Source organism: Amphimedon queenslandica, unplaced genomic scaffold, assembly GCF_000090795.2.
Source record: "Amphimedon queenslandica unplaced genomic scaffold, v1.1 AMPQUscaffold_13405, whole genome shotgun sequence".
Lineage (NCBI taxonomy): Eukaryota > Metazoa > Porifera > Demospongiae > Haplosclerida > Niphatidae > Amphimedon > Amphimedon queenslandica.
This window is the reverse complement of record NW_003546359.1, coordinates 43,307-59,355: the sequence shown is the minus strand read 5'-3', so window position 1 is coordinate 59,355 and position 16,049 is coordinate 43,307. Positions and strand designations below refer to the sequence as shown.

The following is a 16,049-nucleotide window of genomic DNA, read 5'->3' as shown; positions in this document are numbered from 1 at the left end:
CCTGCATTCTCCAGTTTATTTTGGAGCCCCACCCATTATCATGGAGTTGACAACAACAACTATCAACCAAGGACTAGGCTACGCTACAAAAGGAGACAGGGCCTCTCTAGAGGGACTGGCCAATAAGAAATACGACCTCACTAGGTTCCTTGATAGATATGGAGCTGGTATAGTACACTATGCTGCAAGAGCTGGTAAGAACATACACCGTAGCATAGCAGCTTGAATGCTATGGAAGTAATCTTATCATACTAGCTCATTCTGTGGATATTGTACTTGCTGTTAGGTAAAACTGGTCTTATTGCTTGGCTAGTACAGTCCAAAGGTCTGAGTGGCAGTAAACCAGCTAATAATGGAGCCACTCCTGCTCATGATGCTGCAGCTACTGGCCAACTGGAATCACTCCAATGGCTCGTTCAGTTTGGAGGCTGTTCCCCCAACTCTAGGGATGCTTCATTTGCCACTCCATTACATCTTGGTATGATATTTAGAACAGATCTATTACTTAATGTTCTTCTATTATTAAATCATAATTATAATAGCTGCAAGATTCAATAAAGTATCAGTGGTGATGTGGTTAGTTGAATCAGGTAGCTGTGATCCAGTTGATAAAGCTAAAGGAGGAATTACTCCATTACACTTGGCATCAGCAAAGGGAAGCATTGACACTGTTAGGTGGATATCACAACATTCTAAAAGGTAACTACTTATGTTGGGAGCATTATACAGTTATTATGTATCATACTGCAGTGCTGTTAATAAAAGGGCAGATAATGGAGCAACTCCTTTATACTTTGCTGCTCAAGAAGGTCATCTGGACTGCTTAAAGTATTTAGCAAATCAAGTAATAAATTTACTAATATATTTTATTACTATTATTATCATTATTAATAGGTTGATGCTAATCATCGGTTGCGTGCAACTGACGGCATGGCTCCTGTGCATGCAACAGCTCAAATGGGAAAACTTGATTGCCTAGTTTGGTTGGTAAGTACTTACAGAGGAACTCATTACATTACCTGATGCATATACATGTACTTATGTTTTGTAGAAAGATTGAACTGATTGCGATTAAGTTTGGATTTTTATGAATTTTTTAATTGGCTCAAAAATCGAACAAAAGTCCCTGTACTATAGTACAGGGATTTTTGTCAAAATTCACCAAAATTGACAAGTAGAGAATTCCTCAATTTTATTACATTTTCTGATGCATATACATGTATTTATGTTGTGTAGAAAAATTGAGTTGATTCTGTTCAAATTTGTATTTTTACGATTTTTTTTTAATTTTGTCCAAAATTGGACAAAAGTCCCTGTACTATAGTACAGGGATTTTGTAAAATTTCACCAAAATTGACAAGTAGAGAATTCCTCAATTTTATTAAGTTTTTTTATGCATATACATGTACTTATGTTCTGTAGAATAATTGAGCAGATTCCGATCAAGTTTAGATTTTCTATGATTTTTTAAAGTTGCTCAAAAATTGGACAAAAGTCCCTGTACTATAGTACAGGGATTTTTGTAAAATTTCATCAAAATTGACAAGTAGAGAATTCCTCAATTTTATTACATTTTCTGATGCATATACATGTACTTATGTTGTGTAGAAAAATTGAGCTGATTTTGTTCAAGTTTAGATTTTTTACAATTTTTTAAAATTTGGTCCTAAATTGGACAAAAGTCCCAGTACTATAGTACAGAGATTTTTGTAAAATTTTATCAAAATTGACAAGTAGAGAATTCCTCAATTTTATTACGTTTTTTTATGCATATACATGTACTTATCTTGTGTAGAAAAATTGAGCTGATTATGATCAAGTTTAGATTTTCTATGATTTTTTTAATTTGCTCCAAAATCGGACAAAAGTCCCTGTACTATAGTACAGGGATTTTTGTCAAATTTCACCAAAATTGACAAGTAGAGAATTCCTCAATTTTATTACATTTTCTGATGCATATATATGTACTTATGTTGTGTAGGAAGTTTGAGCTAATTCCAATTAAGTTTGGATTTTCTATGATTTTTTAAAGTTGCTCAAAAATTGGACAAAAGTCCCTGTACTATAGTACAGGGATTTTTGTAAAATTTCATCAAAATTGACAAGTAGAGAATTCCTCAATTTTATTACATTTTCTGATGCATATACATGTACTTATGTTGTGTAGAAAAATTGAGCTGATTTTGTTCAAGTTTAGATTTTTTACAATTTTTTAAAATTTGGTCCTAAATTGGACAAAAGTCCCAGTACTATAGTACAGAGATTTTTGTAAAATTTTATCAAAATTGACAAGTAGAGAATTCCTCAATTTTATTACGTTTTTTTATGCATATACATGTACTTATCTTGTGTAGAAAAATTGAGCTGATTATGATCAAGTTTAGATTTTCTATGATTTTTTTAATTTGCTCCAAAATCGGACAAAAGTCCCTGTACTATAGTACAGGGATTTTTGTCAAATTTCACCAAAATTGACAAGTAGAGAATTCCTCAATTTTATTACATTTTTTGATGCATATATATGTACTTATTATGTATAAGAAGTTTGAGCTGATTCCGATCAAGTTTAAATTTTTTATGATTTTTTAAAGTTGCTTCAAAATCGGACAAAAGTCTCTGTACTATAGTACAGGGATTTTTGTCAAATTTCACCAAAATTGACAAGTCAAGAATTCCTCAATTTTATTACATTTTTTGATGCATATACATGTACTTATGTTGTGTAGGAAGTTTGAGCTAATTCCAATTAAGTTTGGATTTTTTATGATTTTTTTAATTTGCTCAAAAATCGGACAAAAGTCCCTGTACTATAGTACAGGGATTTTTGTCAAATTTCACCAAAATTGACAAGTAGAGAATTCCTCAATTTCATTACATTTTCTGATGCATATACATGTACTTATGCAGTGTAGAAAGTTTGTGCTGATTTCGATCAAGTTTGGCTTTTTTATGATTTTTACAGTTGCTCCAAACTCAAAATAAGTCCCTGTACTATAGTGCAGGAATTTTGGCCAAATTTTACCAAAATTTAAAGGAGGAATTCCTTTGTTATTACAGAGTTTCTGATGCATATACATGTACTGATTTTTGAACAGGTTGAGGAGTGTAAGGTACCAGTGTCTGAAAGGGATAATGATGGAGCTACTCCCTTACATTATGCAGCAGCTAGAGGTACCAGTTCTTTTTGATAATAACAATAATAATAATATCATTAGGACATACTAATGTTATACAATGGTTACTGGATAATGGAGCTAGCATGGATCAGGATGATCTTGGAGGGACTCCATTACATGATGCTGCTGAGAATGGACAAATTGAAGTTTGTTATAATAAAAGCATTTTCATGTTATAATGCTATTTGTTTGAAGGCAATTAAATTGTTAATATCCTATGGAGCTGATCCTAATGTTAGAGATAGCGATGGTCTTACTCCTGCTGATCTAGCTGAAGATTGCAATTACAACGAATGTGCTGCTTACCTTTCTAATGTTCCCATGAAACCAGTCAAACAAATTCAAGTATAAGAACATTATGCTATAGACATTTTTAATTACTGTACACTAGATTAAGCTCTCTGATTCAACTGAGCCATTCTCAGCATCATTAGTCAATTCAGTACTTGAAGTTAATAAACAATCAACAACAGCAACAACAAGTAGCAGTAAACAAGACACTAGCACAACTGATGGAGTGGCCAGTTTCAATAACGTAAAGAAGTCAACTAACTCTCTTAATGTAAAGGAAAGCAAAAATGAACTGAGCAGTGCATTCAAGAAACTCAACCCTGTGACCGTTAAAGGAATGGAATATGAAGGTATGGAATGAATTATTGCTATAATAAAGTATGATTGGTTGTTAGCTGAGGTGGATGAGGATGGAATGAAAATGCAGAATCCACTACTAATGGAAGAAGTGAGAATATTTGATAAATCCGTTCTATCAAACACACCTCTACTAAAGAGGAACTTGCAACCAGTTAGCCCATTTTGCTTATTATTATTGTATCGATGTATTATTTACAGTTTAAATATGGAAAAATCTTACAAACAAATGGAGAAAGTGTAAGCATGTACACATGTGTTGTATGCAACATGAGGAGGTACTTCAATTATTAGGAGCCACCAGTTGCTATCAAGACTCAAGTACAAGGACCTGTTCCTGAATCTCCTCTTCTAGTTTCTGGTGAGCGGGTTACAGTAGCACAGACCAGTTCTGATAGAGTTGCCATTGGGAGAACTGCTGGATCTGATGATGGAGACAGTAAAGTACCTTTATGGAAGAGGAACTTGATGAGAAAAAGACAAAAAGAAGAAGAACAGAAACAAGCAAAGCACAAAAATGAAGTATAAAATGATAACAATTGTAACTATGGTGATGCAATGTTAGGATGAATCTGCTGCTGAAGATAAGTATGCTGATGTACCAGAATGGAAAAAGAAGATACTAATGAAGAAAGAAGAGCAAAGGTACCAGCAATACATACACAACTGGACTCTATCATCATCTGCTCCACTCCTTCAGGGCAAAGCAAAGAGCGATTGAGAAGGAAAGGCTGAGAGAAGAGAGAGAAAAACAAGAGAAGTTTGATGCACTTCCTGACTGGAAGAAGAAGATATTATTAAAGAAGAGAGAAGAAAAGGAATAGAATAATTAGTGTATTGTAATTTCAGTTCATTTACATTAAGATTGATGAAATTAATGATTATTCATTGAAGCCCGGACTAGCCCGGGAGTTTTGCTGCGCATGCTCAGTAGGAGTGTTGAAAATTGCAAAGATGGCAGCTATCAGTAAAGTTAGGGCAAGGGCTGGTGGCATGTCTTTCCTTAAACTGATCCTCTTCCTGGGGATACTAGTGGCTGCTGTCTCACCTGCTCTGAGCCAGGGCCATCATTACTTTGATATTGTGAGTTTAAACTAACTTTAACCTTAATCTAATTAATTTAACCTTCTCTCTCAACAGTTTGTTGGTGAAGTAAGTGACTGATTGTAAATAAATAATTTATCTTATACTTTTCTCTCCTCCTCAGCAAGATAACAGTAATATAGTAAGTATTAGCACATTTAATGTACATAATATTCCCATCTGTTTATCCACAGACTAATGATACCAATGGGGTAAGTACCTGCTTGAAATGTACCTGTACAGTAATGAGTGTATAACCTACAACATAACATTAATATTATTATGTATATCTTTTACTTTAGACTGATTCAGGTTCAATTCCGGTAAGTTAACAGTCTTCACTTTTCAAGTTATTATTCTTTTATAGACATGTGTGTTTGGATTGGAGCCATGTTCAGTTACTGTAAGTGACAATAAATTCCATTTATCATTATTACTATCATCATTATCTAGATTATTGGAAACATTCAATTGATATTATTTTTTGGTATAATCCTGGGTGTGTCTGCTAAGATCATATCAGGTAATATGAGGAGGAGGGAGTGGCTGAAAGAAATTGATTAATTTATTTTTAGACGGAGCTGAAATGTTACTTGATCTTGGACTACCTCCTACTATAATTGGTAACAGGCTCTATTAATAGTAACAGCTTGTAATATCTCTACTGTTTGTTTGTGCACATGCTCTTCACATGCTGCTGTCCTGTTATTCCTATTAATTATTATTACTATTATTATTATTAACGTTATTCATTAGGTGGCATTGTTCTTCCATTGCTGGGTGCTGTTCCTGATTCAGCCATGATCATAGCTTCAGGGTCTGGTAATAGAGTTGATGCTGACCAACAGATAGCAGTGGGAATGGGGTACAGCTACACATACTGATACTCCATTAGTTACTGTATGGGTTGTTTGATATAGGACACTGGCTGGGAGCACCATCATGTTATTGACCATCCCCTGGGTCGGTGGGCTCATCCTGGGTAGGGTTGACATCATTAATAAACAAGGAGTGGACAATAAGTGTTCGAAACTGGAGGTGTCTAGTCTTTGGAAGTCTGTAAGTGTATCCGCCATTTTGTGGGTGTGGTTAGTCAGTACATATCTATTACAGGGAGTCAGTGTCACACCTGATGTCACATACAGTTCTATTATAATGATAATCACTGCTTTACCCTACCTGTAAGGGGAATATAGTTATTTTATAATCTAATCTATAATGTACCCACAGTATTATTCAAGGAGCTGACTGGGTCTATGGTGCTCATAAGCCTCAGACTATTGATAATGTCCCTTCTTATATTAAATATTCAGCCATTGCCACTTCAGTGATCTGCTTCATCTTCTTTGTGTGTTACCTGGTCTACCTGGTGGTCTTCAGTGCTGCCTCCAAGAGGATTGATGAATGGAGGGGAGAGAAGAGAAGGAAAGAAAAGTACACATTATAATATACTGTTGTTTATTGTTGTTCTTTATTGTTGTTGTTTATTGTTGTTGTTTATTGTTGTTGTTTATTGTTGTTGTTTATTGTTGTTGTTTATTGTTGTTGTTGTTTGTTAGTTTAAAGAGGAATGCTTTGAAACAGATGCTACTGTTTCAAAAATCACCCAAACCAGTCAATGGTTCAGGAACCAGTGGGGGGGAAACTGAGAACAAACCATTAATAGGTACAGTATGAATATTAATTAATTAATGAAGTAATTAATTGAATATTGGTTAGGATCTGAGACTGGAATTCAAAAGAAATATTTCAGCGCTTGGAAAGTTCACAAGAAAGAGGAGGAGGGAGCCACACCCACTGCCAGTCCAGCGGCTGAAGATGAGGTTGATACTAAAGGAGACCATGAAGAGGTAATGAACCACACCCACTAATTTACTTATTAGCCACACCCTCTAATTAGGGTGAAGAACCAAAATGGAAGATTGGTCTTTGGTCTGCAGCTTATCTCATAGTCGGAGTTGGACTGGTAATGGATTGGTCCCTTAATTAATTAATTTGCTTATTTATATATTTATTTATTTATTAGGTGACAATATTTTCTGATCCTATGGTGGATGCATTAACTCGTCTTGTCAATAAAGAGAATGAAAACTATTCTTATACTAAGGATGATGGACACAAAGTACAAGGACAGTACATACCAATACCTGGTAATGGATTATTGATGATTATTGGTTATAATTGATTATTGATGATTACTGATTATTATTAATGGCCTGATAGTGTTCTATTTGTCGTTTGTCATCACCCCATTGTGTTCCAATGCCAGTGAGTTGGTTTCTTCTCTTATTTTTGCATCAAAGAAGAAGAAGGTTAACACATCAATGACCTTTTCACAAGTAATTAATTAATTAATAATAACTAATAGTAATTAATAAATCCACATACAGTTGTATGGAGCAGCTACAATGAACAACACCCTGTGTCTTGGTATATTCACTGCACTGGTTGGTATCAGAGGATTGACATGGCAATATTCAGCTGAAGTGACTGTCATCCTTCTTGTCCAGCTCATAATGGCAGCCATTGCCCTGTCTTATGGGTTCCTCTACAAGCATACTTACATGGTAACTATAGTTTATAGTGTGTCTTTAAACCCCTTCCTCTCTCTCTCTCTTAGCTACTGCTAGTTATTCCAGTGTTCTTGTTATACTTTGGGTCTATTCTTGTCACATGGATGCTGGAGACGTTGGCCCATTGGAAGTGATGGCCACAGCTGCTCTTTATTGATATTGTTTTATTGCACACTTTTAAGTACAGGGACCCTACGCTGCTCTTACTTGCTATTTTATTGCAACTATTCTCATTATTAATTTTTTTGCTACTTTTTGCTTTAATACATTTAATTTTTAACACCCACACATTGTTTGATGAAGTCACGTGATCGGTTGGTGGGTGTTACCTCAAAATGGCCGACAGTAGAACAATATCTGCAGCATCTCCCAAGAGTCGAGTCCCGCCAGGGGCAATACCAAGACAAGTTAACTTTGCACTAGGAGGGCTCGCAGGGTAACAATGCATACCAGCAATATAATACATTATCACTGTGTTACTATTATTAGAATGACTGCTACGGTCTTTGTACAGCCTTTGGATCTTGTTAAGAATAGAATGCAATTAAGTGGTAAGAAACAGTGTCATTAGTCTCACTTTAATTATTCGAGTTACGGCCATTTTAAGGAAATGCCAAAATTAATATGATCAGGCACAGCATGAACTGAAAAGCATGAAAAAAAAGCATGACAGCGTGAAAAAAATGGCTCCGAAATCACCCCTAATTTTTATTACATTTTCTGATACATATTGATGCCCTTATGCTGTGTAGCAAGTTTGAGCCGATTCCGGCTTCAATTTTTCAAGTTACGGCCATTTTAAGAAAATGCCAAAAATCTGAAAAATACCCAAGGCTATAGCCCATGGTTTTTTCCAAAAAATGGCTCCAAAATCACCGCAAATTTTTATTACATTTTCTGATACATATTGATGTCCTTATGCTGTGTAGAAAGTTTGAGTCAATTCCGGCTTCAATTTTTCAAGTTACGGCCATTTTAAGAAAATGCCAAAATTCTGAAAAATACCCAAGGCTATAGCCCATGGTTTTTTCCAAAAAATGGCTCCGAAATTACGCCAATTTTTTACGTTTTTTGATACTTATACATTATATATTTATTAGGTGTTGGTTCTTCAATGAAGGAGCATAAAACTTCATTGCATGTTTTAAGTAGAATTGTTCGAAATGAAGGAATATTTGCAGTTTATAATGGGTATGTACTGTAATTATAATAATAATTATTATTATTGTATTATTATAATTATAATAATTATTATTATTATTAGATTATCTGCTGGTCTACTGAGGCAGGCCACATACAGCACCACGAGACTGGGAGTGTTTCAAATGTTAATGGACAGATATACAAAGTATTTATCTATTTACTTATTTATTTATTTATTTATTTATTTATTAGGTCTGATGGTAGTCCTCCTGGTATTTTAAAGAAGATGATGTTTGGAGTGGTAGCAGGTGGTACTGGGGCAGTAGTGGGTACTCCTGCTGAGATATCTTTAATTAGAATGACGTCTGATGGCCGCCTCCCCCCAGAGCAGAGGAGGGGGTACACCAGTGTCTTCAATGCACTGTATCGCATCACCAGGGAAGAAGGAATAGCAACACTGTGGAGGGTAATACCCCATTATTAGTATTATTATTATTACTATTATTATTATTATTATCGTTGTTGTTGTTGTTGTTTATTGTTTATTGTTAGGGGTGTGGTCCTACAGTAGTACGTGCTATGGTAGTTAATGTAGCCCAATTGACGACTTATTCACAAGCAAAACAATTACTATTAGGAACATGTAAGCCATTGTTGTTGTTATTATTATTATTATTATTGTTTATAGCATATTTTGTTGATGACATCAAGTGTCATTTTGTCTCCAGTATGATCAGTGGTCTAGTAACTACAATAGCATCAATGCCAGTGGATATCTCTAAAACAAGGTATGGGGTATGGGAGTATGGGGTATGGGAGTATGGAGTATGGGGTATAGTATGGAGTATGGGGTATAGTATGGAGTATGGAGTATGGAGTATGGAGTATAGAGTATGGGGTATGGGGTATGGTAGGGAGTATGGGGTATGGTACATACACTGTATGTGTACATCAACTTTATTGATTCATCTAATTAATTAATTAATTAATTAATTACTGTAGAATACAAAATATGAAAACAATCAATGGTGTCCCTGAATTCACAGGAGCTGCAGTGAGTTTTCTCATTATCATTATTATTATTATTATTATTAATTATTTATAATTATTTGTTTGTTTGTTTACAGGATGTGTTGGTTAAATTAATACGTAAAGAAGGTTTCTTTAGTTTATGGAAAGGATTCACTCCGTATTACGCTAGACTAGGTCCTCATACAGTACTGACCTTCATATTCTTAGAAAAGTTCAGACTTTGGTACTACATATATGCCAACCAATGAATGGACTCACTCCAACCTTTGCTGCATTGGGTTTCATTATTCTTATTTAATATTTCTCATTTTATAATTGTTATTATTATTATTATTAATTAAAATCATTGGATGATAATAACACAGGTCATTCAAACAAGAGCTGTGAACTCCATTGATTTTCATCAGAATCAATTCAAAATTTCTACAAGACATAACTTACCTGACAGAAGTAGATGACAATTTTACTTAACTATTGCCTTCAAGTCCAGTACATGAGGTAACAGTTTCCATCTCAAAGTGAAAAGTAACGAATAGTCTTTAGCAGCCCAAAAAATAATTATCAAAAATAAACTAACAGTCAGTTATTAATAGTTATTAGTCACTACTGCTCAACTCTGGTTTTCTTGCTGGTTGGTTCTTCAATAGTGAATTTACTATCAGCTTCTTCGTCCCAGAAGTCGGCCAGTGTCTGGTCGTTACGTAACATGAAAAACCTCAAAAACCTTAGGTTCCTGTCCAACTCCCTCAGTCTCCTCATGTCCTCAGCGTCCAGCTGCACTTCTGTTGCCTTTAAATTCTCTTTAACTCGTTCAAGATTAACCGTTTTAGCAAGAACCACTATACCACGGTGTATTTGAAAGGAGATCGCTACCTATAAACAAATAAATAAACAAACAAACAAACAAACACAGATACTAGTACACTCACAATAGCTGGCCCCACTCCGTGTTTCTTGGCGATGTCATTGATGACTGGATCCTCCAGCACACTAGGATCATCGTCCCCTTTCTTGGGACGCCCTGGGTTACCCAGCGGACTGTAGGCCTCAAACTGAATACCTAGTGATGTGTGTGTGTTCAGTATAGTTCATTAATGTGGGTGTGGTCAATATAGTCTATTCAATACCTTTTCCTTTACAATATTCAAAAAGTCTTTGCTGTTGAAAGAAAGGATGGCACTCAACTATTAATAATAATAATAATAATAATAATAATAATAATAATAATAATAATAATAATAATAATAATAATCATTAATATCACCTTGGTTTACTGCTGGTATTATTTTTGCAGTTTTCAACAAGTTTTCAGTTTTTGTTATTGTAAAGTTTGAAATACCAATAGCTTTAGTTAGACCTTTGGCAACCAGCTCCTCCATACCCTAAATTAATTAATAAATAAACAACAAACAATAACAATAAACAATAACAATAACAATAGACACACCTCCCAGCAATGGGCAATGCTCTCCTCATTATATCCTAACTTCTCCTCTTCGGTCAGTGAAGCTACTTTACAACCTTTAGGAAGAGCCTGTGGCCAATGAATCTAAACAACAACAACAACAACGACAACAACAACAACAATAATAATAATAATAATAATAATAACAACAGTACATTACCAGGTAGAGGTCCAGGTAGTCTAGTTGTAGGTTCTTCAGTGTCAACTGACAGGCCGGAAGGACATCATCTCTGCCATGATCAGTGTTCCTTAAATAATGATAACAATATTGGTCAGTTAGCTTGTATGTAAGTACATGTTCAGAAAATTCAATAAAAATTTGGGGTGATTTCGGAGCCATTTTTTTGGAAAAAACATAGACTATAGCCTTAGGTGTTATTCAGAATTTTGATGTTTTCTTAAAATGGCCGCAACTTAAAAAATTGAAGTCAGAATCATTTCAAACTTTCTATGCAACATAAAAACTTATAAATGCATCAGGAAATGTTATAGAAATAAAGAATTCTCTCCTTTTCAATTTTGGCCAATGTCCCTGCACTATGAGTACAGGGACTTTCGGACAACTTAAAAGTCAATTTTCACAAAAATCAGCTAAAATTTGCAACAATTAAATAACTTATTTACCATAATTTTGAAGTAATGAATATATCTTCTCTTTTACACACTCCCTCATTAAAACACTTTTGTAAAGCCACACCCACTTCAGCCTCATTCCCATAGATGTGGGCACAGTCAATGTGAGTGTACCCAACACGTAACGCCTCCTCTACTGCCCGCCCCACCTCTCCAGGCTTTGATAACCAAGTACTAGAAATAATAATCATAACAACAACAACAACAACAACAACAACAATAATAATAATAATGAAGGCAGTGTGGTGGTGTAAAGGTTTCTTGGAGTGATTGATGGTGTTAGTGTGTGTGGACGTACCCCAGTCCAAAGAGCGGCATCTTTGCTCCTGTGTTTAGAGTTGCAAACATCTTCGATTGTTTCGCAATTCACTTCAAGAAAAGGAGGAAAAGGTTACCTTTTGCAATAAAAACGTGTTAGTATTGACTGAGGGGTGTGGCTGGGTACAGCAGTAAGTGCAAAGGTGTGGCTCCACAGCAAGACTACCATTCCATTATGATGGTTAGTGTCAGTAGACTGTGTAGTTACATGATGAAGGATTGGTGAAGAATGCCAAACATTGCCACTCCAAAAATACAGTATGTACTAACACACATATGTACCTGAACACAGTTGATATTACTAATGTCAGTATATTGTATTATATAAAGATACAGCAATAAACCTTACTTAGGAATGATAAGGAGTGGTAACACTGTGGTGGCTCCAATTAGTGAACATACATACAGTATTGTAACTGGAGCTATGGGGAGTCTACACATCAAAGGCCCTTCACTGGTTTCTGTATATTACATACTTTGTGGCTTCTATGATGATATAAAAGTAGTTAAGAGTAGGAGCTGAATTCATTGCAAGAGACAAACAACTAAAATCAGTTTATAATGGTATCAGTAGTCCTATTGACAAACTTTGACCACATGTTGCAGTGATAAGGAGTGGAAGCTGCAATCAGTGAACATACATACAGTAAGATTGAGGGGTCAATGGTATAAAGGGAATTATAGCATTCAAGAAATAAAAATATACTCATTACATTAGCTGACATAAAATATAACATATGAAATATAAAGACACTATTAATATATTCATCATTAGCTGTCATCAGGAGCTTCTAGTTTAGCTTTCTTCTTAGTTCTTAAGTCAATCAAAGTTTCCTCTATTGACCTGACGTCCCTTTTATTAGAACTGGGTACTGGAAGGGAAATGACACACAGTGTAACTATCAATTCTACATTAATCAACTGATGATGGGAGGAGAGAATTAGGCACACTGTGATTAGAAAAAACCATGTGCCATTGAGCATGCACATAATGGCTCAAAACGGTGGATTTATTTTGATAAAATGTCTATTAAAATGTCCCACCTCCAAAAATAGCAGCTGTATGGTGTAACAAACTTACCAAATCCAAAGTTTCTTTCTGGTTGAGGTTTGAGTGGAGCTGGTTCACTGATTTCCGTTGATATCAAGTGCTTGTATTTATCCCTGTAATTGGATACTGGCCCAACTGGTTTAGAACTAGTCTGACCAGTTGAACCCAACAGAGGAGTAGCACCTTCTCCTGTGGGCTTGACTGAAGTAGGAGAATACACCTAATGATAGGGAGAGAGGATACCACATGAGGACACTGAAGGTGATAGTATATGATGTACTTCTCCATTCCTCAGAGCATGTAGCTCTTCATCACTTGGAGCATGTTCCTATTTTAATGGAAAAAAAATCTAAATTTTACATTTTAAATTTTATTTCTAATTTAAATCCATGCCAGTTCAAAAGCAGTGAGACTGGAAATGTTAAACACTTCAGTATTGAGTAATGGGTATACTGTATAGATGCAATGATTGATACCTTTTTGAACAGTACCACGTGTCTGTCCACTTCTTCACTACCAAATGAATAAGCAATCACTCCAGCAGTCTCTGCCACTTCATGACTACACACACAAAATATAATACAATAACATCAGGAAATGTAATAAATTGAGGAATTCTCTTCTTTTAAATTTTGGCAAAATGTGACCACAGACCATGTACTTATAGTACAGGGACTTTGACCCAATTTTTGGAGCAAATTAAAAAATTCATAAAATATTCCAAACTTGATCAGAATCAGTTCCTCATTACTATACTTACACTATTAGCATATATTATCAATATTCTTACACTATGGATCTCATTATCTTGTCCATTGGTGAGAACTTGACTCTCTTTTTAGTTCCGTCTTCAAGGAAAACACCAATCTGTGTTAAAATCTATCAATAACAATAATAACAAATATTATTTCATTAATTATTATTTTTTACATTTTTACGAAAAGCTTCTCGACGACTCTTTTCAATTCTCTGTTCCCTCTCAATCTTTGATCTCATATCTGAAACATGGATCACGTGATCCCAAGCCCCGCCCACCCCCACAATACCTCTTGCTTCTTTCTTCTCCTTCTCGCTAGCAGGAGGCGGCCCATCCATCTTGTTTAGAATAGTCCCCAGCAGATCCATTGAATTGAGTAGCTTCTACTGTCTGCCTCATATAACGTCTGACAGTTCTATTGTATTAGGGGCACACCCTTAGAGAGTAGGCGTGGCTATTAGTTTAGTGTAGTATACGGAAATTGCAACTCGTTCCGTATACTTTATTGTCCTGCCAAACCACGTGTTGCCACGTGTGATGCCTTGTCTTAATTAATTCTTAATCATCAGTAATTGTTTACTGGATACAAAAGGTTTCATAGACTCGTTAATTGCATTTTTATAATTAATTAGTTCGTGTTTTGTTGATCTTGGAGCCCTGAGGAGGCCCTTCTCTCCCAAAGTACACAAATCATGAAACATGTCTTCAATCAGTGCCCGGTCTGAACAAATAAATAATAGTTAATGATGACACAGACACTGATAGGGAAGGAGAAAAGGGGTCAGTTCTTACTATTAGTAATGTTATTGGTTAGCCAGAGTCCATTCCAGTATCCAATACAAGTCAATTGTTTAAAGATGAAGAGGCTCTGTAACAATACATCATTTGAAATAAATCATTTTCAAATTATAGTTACCGTTGCTATGGTAACAGGTTTCCTTGACATTCCGCCGTACGTAATCAAAGTTCCTTTCTCTTTCAGCAATTTAGCAACACCAGTGGAGCTGTCTCCGCCCACACAATTTAGACCAAGAGCTGGCCTTGAATAACCCTATCACATCAATAATGTTACTATTAATAGACCCATCATGTTACTATTAATAGCACATACTTTGATGAGTTCTTTCATTTTGTGTGAGTGTAGAAATTCTTCAGTGACTACTTCAGTAGCACCGAGTTCTTTCAAATAATTAATGACATCAAAATCTGATGAATCAGGTCTATAATAATGAAACCTCTTTACTAAGGACAGGTAGTGTGGGCCCAATACCTTGTTCTCACTACATTAATGGTGCTAATATCCCAGGCAGCTGCTAACTGTATCACTGCCTGTCCTACTCCGCTGTTGGCTCCATTTTGAATGAGAGTGTCCCCAGGCTGGAGCGACACAAAGTCCTTTAACATTCGATAGGCAGTGGGCGGGTTCACTTGAAGAGTAGCAGCAAAATCCAGTCCAGTTGATGAAGATACCTTTAAAAATTTATTACAATTTGATATCAGTGTAGACCGCCATGTTCCTAATAATAATAATAACAACAACAACAACAACAACAACAATAATAATAATAATTTTAGCAAATTTAGCTGTACATGTACATGTTGTCTTATAATTTAATTAATTAATTATTATACCTACTCCTGGTAGTATTGGTATCACCCAGTCACCTTCTTTCATTCCAGTTACTCTTAGGCCACACCTCCTGACCAAACCCACTCCTTCATTTCCACCGACTGCCGGTAGCTCGGACTTGAACGGATAAGTACCTGCAATTAATGGTAAATTAATTAATCAATTATTAATTTATTATTATGTATACCTTGTATTTGATTCATATCCGATGGGTTGACTGGAGCACATAACATGTCGACTTCAATCTCATCATCTTTTAAATCTTCAGCTACTGGTATCTCTTCTAATCTACAGTTCATAATGTTAGCCCATCCCCCATGAGGTTTATTGCTTACTTTAAAACAGTTCCAGGGTCCCCATACTCCCCATACACTAGCCCTAGTGAATGCCTTCCACGAGTGAAGTCTCTCCTCAATACAACACGAGAGAAGGCATTTAGAGAGTTTTTTCTAATAACCTTTCCAAAAGACGCCATTTTGAAATAGCCACACCCAGATTTACTAGCCACTCCCATAAGATATAAATCCAGTCCTGTATAAC

The 16,049-nt window shown here is 35.4% G+C and overlaps 6 protein-coding genes across 8 annotated transcripts; 3 read left to right on the top strand and 3 right to left on the bottom strand.

Moving 5' to 3' along the window:
• Positions 1-23: 23 nt before the first annotated feature.
• On the top strand, positions 24-4,702 carry LOC100632832 (espin-like). The gene is made up of 14 exons (XM_003386659.3): positions 24-194; positions 287-478; positions 543-699; positions 751-844; positions 895-987; positions 3,096-3,171; positions 3,216-3,322; positions 3,372-3,521; positions 3,568-3,817; positions 3,863-3,978; positions 4,026-4,064; positions 4,119-4,346; positions 4,390-4,469; positions 4,525-4,702. The coding sequence occupies exons 1-14, from the start codon at positions 41-43 to the stop codon at positions 4,646-4,648; spliced, it is 1,860 nt and encodes a 619-aa protein (XP_003386707.1). The 5' UTR covers positions 24-40; the 3' UTR covers positions 4,649-4,702.
• Positions 4,703-4,760: 58 nt separating this feature from the next.
• LOC100632705 (uncharacterized) lies at positions 4,761-7,768 on the top strand. The gene is made up of 19 exons (XM_003386658.2): positions 4,761-4,907; positions 4,965-4,976; positions 5,032-5,049; positions 5,102-5,119; positions 5,210-5,230; positions 5,275-5,310; positions 5,361-5,430; positions 5,483-5,530; positions 5,664-5,772; positions 5,828-5,966; positions 6,021-6,088; positions 6,138-6,341; positions 6,467-6,573; positions 6,627-6,757; positions 6,808-6,873; positions 6,934-7,057; positions 7,131-7,246; positions 7,298-7,474; positions 7,528-7,768. The coding sequence occupies exons 1-19, from the start codon at positions 4,779-4,781 to the stop codon at positions 7,612-7,614; spliced, it is 1,680 nt and encodes a 559-aa protein (XP_003386706.1). The 5' UTR covers positions 4,761-4,778; the 3' UTR covers positions 7,615-7,768.
• A 28-nt stretch (positions 7,769-7,796) lies between these two features.
• LOC100632578 (mitochondrial 2-oxoglutarate/malate carrier protein-like) lies at positions 7,797-10,064 on the top strand. 2 transcript variants are annotated; one of them, XM_003386657.2, is made up of 9 exons: positions 7,797-7,916; positions 7,970-8,031; positions 8,581-8,671; positions 8,745-8,828; positions 8,876-9,089; positions 9,176-9,266; positions 9,312-9,411; positions 9,626-9,677; positions 9,751-10,064. In XM_003386657.2, exons 1-9 carry the CDS (start codon positions 7,816-7,818, stop codon positions 9,901-9,903), a joined length of 948 nt encoding a protein of 315 aa, XP_003386705.1. In that variant the 5' UTR covers positions 7,797-7,815; the 3' UTR covers positions 9,904-10,064. The 2 variants fall into 2 exon arrangements, with proteins under 2 accessions (XP_003386705.1, XP_019852144.1); XM_019996585.1 differs by having other exon boundaries at positions 9,176-9,411.
• Positions 10,065-10,168: 104 nt separating this feature from the next.
• LOC100632451 (alcohol dehydrogenase [NADP(+)]-like) lies at positions 10,169-12,203 on the bottom strand. Its single transcript, XM_019996584.1, has 8 exons — positions 12,052-12,203; positions 11,745-11,927; positions 11,281-11,368; positions 11,103-11,204; positions 10,920-11,037; positions 10,783-10,839; positions 10,585-10,715; positions 10,169-10,528 (listed from the first exon to the last, which is right to left on the bottom strand). The coding sequence occupies exons 1-8, from the start codon at positions 12,099-12,101 to the stop codon at positions 10,259-10,261; spliced, it is 999 nt and encodes a 332-aa protein (XP_019852143.1). The 5' UTR covers positions 12,102-12,203; the 3' UTR covers positions 10,169-10,258.
• Positions 12,204-12,723: 520 nt separating this feature from the next.
• LOC100632326 (sperm-associated antigen 7 homolog) lies at positions 12,724-14,358 on the bottom strand. Of its 2 annotated transcripts, XM_019996589.1 has the most exons (7): positions 14,169-14,358; positions 14,053-14,120; positions 13,913-14,001; positions 13,599-13,683; positions 13,403-13,450; positions 13,153-13,342; positions 12,724-12,943 (listed from the first exon to the last, which is right to left on the bottom strand). In XM_019996589.1, the coding sequence occupies exons 1-7, from the start codon at positions 14,245-14,247 to the stop codon at positions 12,843-12,845; spliced, it is 660 nt and encodes a 219-aa protein (XP_019852148.1). In that variant the 5' UTR covers positions 14,248-14,358; the 3' UTR covers positions 12,724-12,842. The 2 variants fall into 2 exon arrangements, with proteins under 2 accessions (XP_019852148.1, XP_019852149.1); XM_019996590.1 differs by lacking the exon at positions 14,053-14,120 and having other exon boundaries at positions 14,169-14,328.
• Positions 14,359-14,426: 68 nt separating this feature from the next.
• LOC100632199 (trans-2-enoyl-CoA reductase, mitochondrial-like) lies at positions 14,427-16,036 on the bottom strand. Its single transcript, XM_003386654.2, has 8 exons — positions 15,845-16,036; positions 15,697-15,797; positions 15,512-15,643; positions 15,150-15,396; positions 14,991-15,099; positions 14,796-14,930; positions 14,672-14,747; positions 14,427-14,600 (listed from the first exon to the last, which is right to left on the bottom strand). Exons 1-8 carry the CDS (start codon positions 16,021-16,023, stop codon positions 14,431-14,433), a joined length of 1,149 nt encoding a protein of 382 aa, XP_003386702.2. The 5' UTR covers positions 16,024-16,036; the 3' UTR covers positions 14,427-14,430.
• Positions 16,037-16,049: the final 13 nt, after the last annotated feature.